Source organism: Aristolochia californica, unplaced genomic scaffold, assembly GCF_029961685.1.
Source record: "Aristolochia californica isolate CCGP_79_NKW_82.1479 unplaced genomic scaffold, dmAriCali1.0.hap1 SCAF_9, whole genome shotgun sequence".
Classification (NCBI taxonomy): Eukaryota; Viridiplantae; Streptophyta; class Magnoliopsida; order Piperales; family Aristolochiaceae; genus Aristolochia; species Aristolochia californica.
Window position 1 is genome coordinate 1479378 of NW_027182290.1, and position 8235 is coordinate 1487612.

The window sequence follows — 8235 nt, forward strand, 5'->3', positions numbered from 1 at the left end:
TCTTCGGGATTCTTATCACAACGAGGTAAGGGAGAAAGCCTACAGTGTGTCCAAAAAACCACTGAACCTTAAGATGAATGATAATTGCTCATCGAAATATCCTGTAACGAGCCCAGATAAATACTTAGAGAAAGTTCTCCGTCTGGCAAACAAGATGGGAACTGATGAAGAGGCTCTGACCAGAGTTCACGCGAGTTGAAGTAGATCTGAAACTGATTATGGATGAGTACTAGAAAAGAAACAGCGTTCCTCTGTATAAAGCCATCGCCAAGAACACCTCAGGTGACTATAAGGAGTTTCTTCTTCACTTGGTCGGCCATGGAAATAAGCATAAAGGTTCCCCTACACGAAATAAGCATCGGCCAAGAGGACTCCATTGTTTTCCTCATTTCACCACACAATAAGGATCCCCTATACGAAATAAGCATCGACTACACAGAGGGTGTAAGTGGCGTAAAGCGTCTGTAGGTGGCTTTTCAAGTCCGCCGTCAAATCCCCTCCGCAGGTGAAAAAACCAAAGGGGAAGATCCCAATCCAATGACTATATGCCTAAATAAATTTTTTGTTACATTGGTAAAACAACCTTTTTGATCAATTAAATTATATGTTAAATAAATATGGCCTATAAATAGATAGATATAAATAAGAGTTATATTTTAAATTTTGAAATAAAATTTAGGGGGATTACTTTCTTAGGGACTGTTTTTCCAATTAGAGAAAACAAAACCATTGAAGAATAATTTTCATTGAAAGTTTTTTTTCTATTAAAAAGCCTCTAGACTGCCAAACAGCATAGCCATCTCATGTGTGACAAAACCAGGGATGGGTCAAATTGTCTAAAATCCAAACATAATATAGACATTACATGTTAGATAATGTCTGTTAATATTATATTTAGCTTAAAAGTGTAACGACCCCTTCCAAATCAGAGATAGATTGAATATTGCATAAAACAAACACACCTGAGAAAATCATGCAGTGCCCAGATAAGAAAATCTCAGAACCAAACTATTTATTTCAGATATTTCTTCTTAGAATTTTACTTTACACTATAAAAAAGAGAACAACCACACATGCTGAATAAAGAACCTGTTTAACTTTTCCAATCAAAATTTTGAATTAGAATATCATAAGAGTACTAGAAAGACAAAATTACTCGATAACAGTCACATTGCTGACCCACTTTAGGCCACAAAAAGCAAAATTGCTTATTTTTACTACTCTACATCCTCCTGCATGCCACTCCATGCAACTAAGCAGTTCTAGTTTTCTGTTTAGGTATAAAAATGCAGTTATATCTGCTGGCTAAATAAACTAATAGTACTAAACATGATGAACAACAAAATGCTTCTTACCAATGGAAACATGCTTCTTACCACTTGTACATTTGCTTTTTCATATTAGTGCCAGTGATGAATCCATGCACACTTCATTTCTTCAAAAGGGCCCGAGCAATGATTCTCTTACAGTGTGGGTTGGTTCTCAGGATTGCTGCATGAGGGCGAATAGCTTCAACAAGTGAAGCATAGATAGAACCCTGTTCCTCATGAAAGACAGAGATTATAGTAAGTTATGAGTTGACAACTACTTTGGATACTAAAAAATATGCTTAGAGTAGAATAGAGTCTGCTACACTCAGATGGGTTGCAAAGTGAATAGGCCAAGCTATTTAATAATTTCGGTTTTACAAATGACTTGTCTTCAGGCCATATGATATTGTTACTAACGGTGGGAAAAGTCTTTGATAGTCAAACAAGCTACTTCAGAAAATTTTGATAGTATTGTAGCATTGCACATCAGTAGTAAAGTGGTTTCATAGAGGTATACCTTTGAAATAGCTAGAGCACATTGGATGACATAATTTGCAAATGGGTCTTGCAGCAATTTATCAAATTGAGATGTAGATAGCATTTCATGGATGATCCTGGACCGGCTTTCTTCTCCTAATGTTTGGAGACATTTTTCCACCACATTACTACTGAACTTCTGCTGGGAGAGATGAACATAGTTTCCTTCAAATTGAGAAACTAAAGTAGCAGTTGCTGATGGAACCTTCATTTCTAATATATATTGAACAACATAGTTCCTGAAAGAAACAAAGAGAAAGGTCTTATAAGCAAGGAAAGTGCTATCAATAACCACTAATTGTCAAATTGTATAAATTGAGTTTTTTGGTTTTAGTTTTATTTTTTAAAAAACCAAAAGTTTCCACCAATTTTTTTTTTTTTTGCCACATCATATCTATACTTTGCACTAAACATACAAGAAAAAGATACATTCAAGAAAGTTTACCTCTGATATTCGCATCTTAAAAATACTGTACAGTGCTAACCATGATCAATCCAATACCTAAAAACTACTAACATACAAAAAACTACAAACACTCAACACTATCAGGACATAATCTTCTATGAAGCTGAAACAACAATGCTTCAAAAGATATTATGCTTAGGGTGAATTGCAATTTGAAGGAACAACATGGAACATAACCAAATACATATACCCTAAAAGCATTCATAGAAACATAGCAAAGTAAGATAATACAAAATAGACCTGATGCATGAATTAGTTCATTTTCTCTGTAAATAAACTAACAATTTTTTATCTTAAACATTTGATTTCTTTCCCATTTGACAATGTAGCATGTTAAGTTATGGCTCTATGAGGTAGATTCCATTTTCCTAAAATGAGAAACTTACAGGTTGCAATGAATACCAAAGCTCGTATAAAGAAATTACCCAAAAGGATCTTGTGCGAGGAGAAGTCCGTTTGCAGAAATTTCTGAAACTAACTTTTCTCGATATTCTCCAATTGAATGAGAAATGCAGCGTTGTAGAACACAACATCCATGTCGATGAGTTGCTATATCAACACAATACTTTGCCGCTGCATAAAATATGAACTGAACAAAAACATTTAAACAAGCTTAGCCCATCCTTATTTACAAGAAGGAAATACATCACACATGCAAACCGATTTCTTTCAGTTGGTAAAAAACAAAAAAAAGAATCAATCCATCATTAAGGGAACTATCTAGACGAAGAATATCATATTAATAATTGCATATATTACTATCATCATGTCAGCTCAAAACCTACCTGTGCTGTCTTTAGTTAATAAGAGATAACCTGAGAAGCAAAAGGATACAAAATATGTCTTACAGCGTAAACCCTAACTAAGCCACAATTACTAGTCTAGATGGCCAGAAGAAAACAAGAAGCACAATAGGACAAAATATGGAAGGAAAAATAGCATTGCAATGATAGTTGGTCAAGTTCATTCACTATCAAAAAAAGGGAGGATATATCAATTAGTTTTTTTTAAAGGGAGGATATATCCCTTAGTAGTCAGCACCAAAACGAGATCAGAGAATCTATTTGTGTTTTTAACGCAATTTTTTTAGCTAAATTTAAAAATAAATGAAACAATTGTTAAAAAAGTGAAAGAAATAGTACATATTTGGGAACTTAGTGAAAGAATTACAAGTCATATTTTAGTTTATTTGGCATCTAGAAGAAACTGTTACAATCATCATATAGAATAATTAGCATTATTTTGATACAAAATGCAACACATAATTACAAAATAGACCTGAAAGAGAAGAAGTGATACCTTATTATCTTCACTGCTAAGACATTGCAAGCAACGTTGCACCACATGATTACCGTTGAGGTCCTTAATCAAATCAAGAAAACCAGGTTCCAAGGCAGAGATAACTAATGAAATTTGTTGGCGGGTTTTAAGAGTCTCTATCAACTTCTGCACTGCTCGTGTCCTATAAAGAAATAACAAGAAAATAAGATTTTAGACATTACAATGAAACAAGAAAAAGAGAAACAAAACGGATCAAAAAGATCTATTCAAAATCTACCCGTGAGTATTTAAAGAGATGTTGACAAGCTCCCCTGGAGCTCGTGTTACAACAAGTAGAATCTGCATTCTTTGATCTTCATTACACACTTCCAACAACTTCTGAATAAGATAATTACCAAATGAGTTCATCATAAGTTCCACTACATGATCAATAATTTCATTAAATATTATTTGCACTTCTCGTGGAGTCCCTTCATCAAATTTCCTCTGCAAGAATCGACATCCATGCTGATCTTTTGCCATAAAATATATACATCCTTCACTCTCTGCCAATGAATTATAGTTTGCTGGAAGAACAAATTTCCCACTAACCAAGTTTCTCGTTGTACTATGAAAAGGAAAATCTCTCTGTCTGTCCATGATGTCATGCAAGTCCCCACCTCTGGAGTTCCCCTCACGACCGTAGCCACATAGATTTCCTGACACCTGCACTGGTGCATGAGATTGGGAAGACCAGCCACTAGGATAAGATTGCAAACCATAATGTAGCAAACTGTTGCTAGAATCAATCTCTAGAGATGGTTTTGGATGCCAGACTGAAGTAGAACTAGATGAACTAAAGAGACCTCTACCTCCTCTAGAATCTAAGTCATTTTGCTGAAAATAATCATCAGTGGAGTAAGGACCATACCCAGACGATATTAATTCAGGTGTCTCAACTCCGGGATGATACCGAGTACCAGTACTTAGCTGCTCCTTCCGTTGCCTACAGGGAGAATTCATAACAGAATTGTGATTCTCACATGAAAATAATCCATTCGATCGAAGGGAACCAGGTAAAGTGCCCATTTGATAATGCTGTTGCAGACTGAGCATCAGAAACCTCCTCTCTTTATCTGAGATTGCAAAATTCGGTTCACAGCATCGAGATTGACTATATAGACTAGAATAATCTTTCCAATAATCCTCCAGATACCCATTACTTGCAACATTGACACGATTAGCACCAAGCAGAGACGCATAAGAGTCCAGCGGGGACCGTTGTTCCCCTCTGTCAAGAATCCCCATTTCCTGAAATTTGTCAGACAACCCTGTCTCATCAATCGCCTTCTTCGAATCAGAAAAATCCGATTCCGGCGAGCAATAGAATCTGTTCGAGGAGTTAGTCGTTCTTGTTGGGAATTTGAGACTAAAATCATTCAGAGAACCCAGGGGCGATCCTTCTTTATCTGGTGATAAGACACCGGACAAAGAGGAGGAGGAGGAACCATCGGAAAGAGTAACAGGGGAGACAAAGACGCAACCATGACATAATGGGTAATCTTCATAGATACCATGACGGTGGTGAACTGCGTGCTGGTTGGTAGTGTCGCCACGACCATTCGCAGCATAGCCATGATGCCCACTGTGACGTATACCATCATACATGATGAACTGAGGAATTGTGCGCTTGTGATGGTTACCGTCGCCATGAACAAACCCACTATTGACATGTCCATGTCCTCTATGAACATACCTATGGCCCCGACCCTGAACCTGACCCTGACCCTGACACTGACCATGACGCTGATGGTCATCACATTCATGGTGATGAAATGCAAGAGATGTTGCATGAGGGATCTGACCCAACAACGTCTCGATCTCTTCATCGTCCTGCTTCTCAATCTTCATCTCTCCCAAATTTCCCACCCAACTTCTCCTCGTTTCTCACTACTACAACATACAAAAAAGTAACCTGAAACCAATCTCAAAATACCAGTAGCCACATCAGAAATCTACATTCAAAGACACGAAAGACGATACTATCGCAGACCGTTACCGTCAGAAACCCAATTGCATTCCCAGCTCATTCCATTCCATTCGGTATTTAAACATGGGTGAGTTTGGTGAAGCATGCAAAGAAGAAGATGAAATCGGAAAGAGGTGGGTTTCCATTTATGGAGTTCCAGCCGTATGAATACGGTGGAGTACGAGTACTGTACACACCCACCATTAATGCAGAGGCACGTATGGAAACAAGAGAGACGGCACAGTAAGAGTGAAGAGAGAAAAACAAAAAAAGTATATAAAACCGGAAACTGTACAGCACGAGATGGCAGCCTCTAGCCTCGCCCCCTCATCTTCTAAGCAAACACGATTGGAGACAACACCGGGGGAGTTTTCTGAGCCCCGTCGCCTGCTTCCATTATGGCAAAAGAAATTAAGAAAAAAAGGTCGAATAAACAGGGGATAGAGAGAAAAACGGCGACGAATAAATCGTTTGGGAGCGGAATTTTTGGCAATTTTGATTTGGTAGGTCCCATGAATCAGGTGCAGGAGAGAGAAAAATCAGTATTTTACTAAGAATAACTTCAAAATCCGTTTTTAATCTTTTTAGTGTAATTAAATAAACTTTATGAATTAAATTCATTATCACCTTTTATTGCAGAATCTGTACCAAATGGCTATTGTTTTCTGGTGTCCAAATAATTATTAAATTTGTATAATTTATTTACTAATCATATTTTTAAGTATTTTTAATTTCTTCAGAGGTGGATCTCGATCTTTCCCTCCTATAACTCACGATCTTTAAACAAAACAAAACGGAGTCCAGAGATAATCCTGCCTTAAATAAATTTTGAGTTCTCCTTTAAATACTGCTACTCTCTTTCTCTGAAAGTAAACTGCTTTCTGATCTCTCAAAGTAATCAAATCTAATTTGGCGGTTGAAAATCGGTAAGATAGACGAGATAAATGATTGAAATTTTGAGTCCAGCGGAAACAAAGAAGATTTAGTAAGATGGAATCGATTGAAAACAGATAAACAATAGAAATAAATGACTGAAATTTGGAGACATCGAGTGATAAAACGAAGAATCGAGAGATCTTCGGAAAGATAGAAATGATGATAAGTGCGTGAGGATGGAAGATCCTATCTTCTCTCACCCTCTGCCATTTCTCCCTCTTATCCAATGAGATGGTGTTCCTGCCCAGAAAGATAAGCTCGTCGATTGAAATGGTTTGATTCCAACTCCCGAAATCTCGATCGTTAAGGAAGAGAATAAAGTACCACTGGATTGGATGTGGCTGTTTTGTGTACGATAAGGTATGTCTTGATAATTTGGATCGTTTCATGCAATTTTGAGAGCGTATGTCATTTGGAGTACTGTACCGAAATAAGTTGAAATTGTTTGTTGGTTTTGTTCTTGATTGTACTCCAGAAGTTTTTCTTTTCCTCTGGATTCCAGCATTGTTATTAACAGGATTTGGGCCAATGCCCACAGAAGCCAAAACTAATCAAATTCAGATAAACCAGGTTTCTGGCAGCATATCTTGGAGGCAGTTCAGATAAACCAGGTTTCTGGCAGCACATCTTGGAGGCAGTTCAGGTAAACCAGGAACAGAGAACGAAAGAGAGTACCCTTTCAATCTTATTTTAAATTTCGAAAAAAGGAGGCCAAGGAATGTGAGATTCGTATCTCTTCATCAATAAAACTCAAAAGCCAGTAACCAGAGTGCAAAAGAATTCTCTTTGACCATTTGAGTCCCAAAAAATCGGAAGAGATATTTGGTAATCGACCAGGATGATTGGAATAATAATTTCATTTAAATTCAAAATCATGTAGGTTTGTACTTCGTACAAAATTTCAGATTCTATTTGAGTTATTTTCCTTAGATCACTGCTGTTTTGTTTACATATTTTACTCCTTTTGTTTATCCTTCCTGTTATTCGGTTATCTCTTTTCACATTACCTACTCTTTTTTGACGTTTTAATGGCTGGAAATACGAGGGGGAGATTAGTGATAGTATAAAGTCTCGCCTGTCTGTCGTCTTCCCGCATTCTCATAGTTAGACGAGGAAGACGCGCCAGCGTGACTCTAGCTACGCACGCTGGAGCATAATTACAATTACTCTAGCTACGCACGAAACTGGCTGAGATTGGTAGCCTCAGTTACAGGAGAAGGGGAGAAATCTAAGCAATCCAAAAATCAGTTTTTTGCTCATAAATCTCTTCAAAATAACCCGCCAGTGAAGTAACGAGGGAGTCTACTTGTGAGAGAACCGGGACAACGACGGAGAGTTGGAAGGAGGAATCCGAGAGAGAGTTTATCTCTCAGTAAAAGCAGAAAGCACTCTGTTAGCTCCGTAAACAGATAAAAGAGAAACTGAGACTGTTTCAAAGTAATGGGAGTTTTTGAGATAAAAACGGAAGCCAGATAGAGCGAAGTGAGATCGGGATTGAAATCAATCGGATACAGCATTGAGAGAATCAAATCTTTATCTGTTTCGACCCGTGTTCGTTCCTTTTAAACCGGATAGTGGTATTTTAGTTAAGCAAAAAGCTCGGAGAAATCGGAGTTATCGATTCAACCGAAACATCCATTCGAGTTGTTATCGTTGTTCGACTCTGCAGGTTAGCGTCACTCCCGTACCATTTTTCA

At 37.4% G+C, this 8235-nt stretch overlaps 1 protein-coding gene across 1 annotated transcript; it reads right to left on the bottom strand.

Moving 5' to 3' along the window:
• Positions 1-1195: 1195 nt before the first annotated feature.
• LOC137940132 (uncharacterized) lies at positions 1196-5484 on the bottom strand. The gene is made up of 5 exons (XM_068785064.1): positions 3872-5484; positions 3613-3775; positions 2739-2902; positions 1828-2086; positions 1196-1537 (listed from the first exon to the last, which is right to left on the bottom strand). Exons 1-5 carry the CDS (start codon positions 5482-5484, stop codon positions 1430-1432), a joined length of 2307 nt encoding a protein of 768 aa, XP_068641165.1. The 3' UTR covers positions 1196-1429.
• Between the last annotated feature and the right edge of the window lie 2751 nt (positions 5485-8235).

What these genes read in the sequence shown, in the direction of transcription:
- LOC137940132 (XM_068785064.1), bottom strand. Translation starts at nt 5,484, where the DNA reads ATGAAGATTGAGAAGCAGGACGATGAAGAGATCGAGACGTTGTTGGGT. An exon ending in CTCGCACAAGATCCTTTTGG is followed by an intron (nt 2,087 to 2,738) that starts GTAATTTCTTTA and finishes TGTTTCTTTCAG; the next exon opens with GAACTATGTTGTTCAATATA. An exon ending in GTGCTCTAGCTATTTCAAAG is followed by an intron (nt 1,538 to 1,827) that starts GTATACCTCTAT and finishes CATGAGGAACAG; the next exon opens with GGTTCTATCTATGCTTCACT.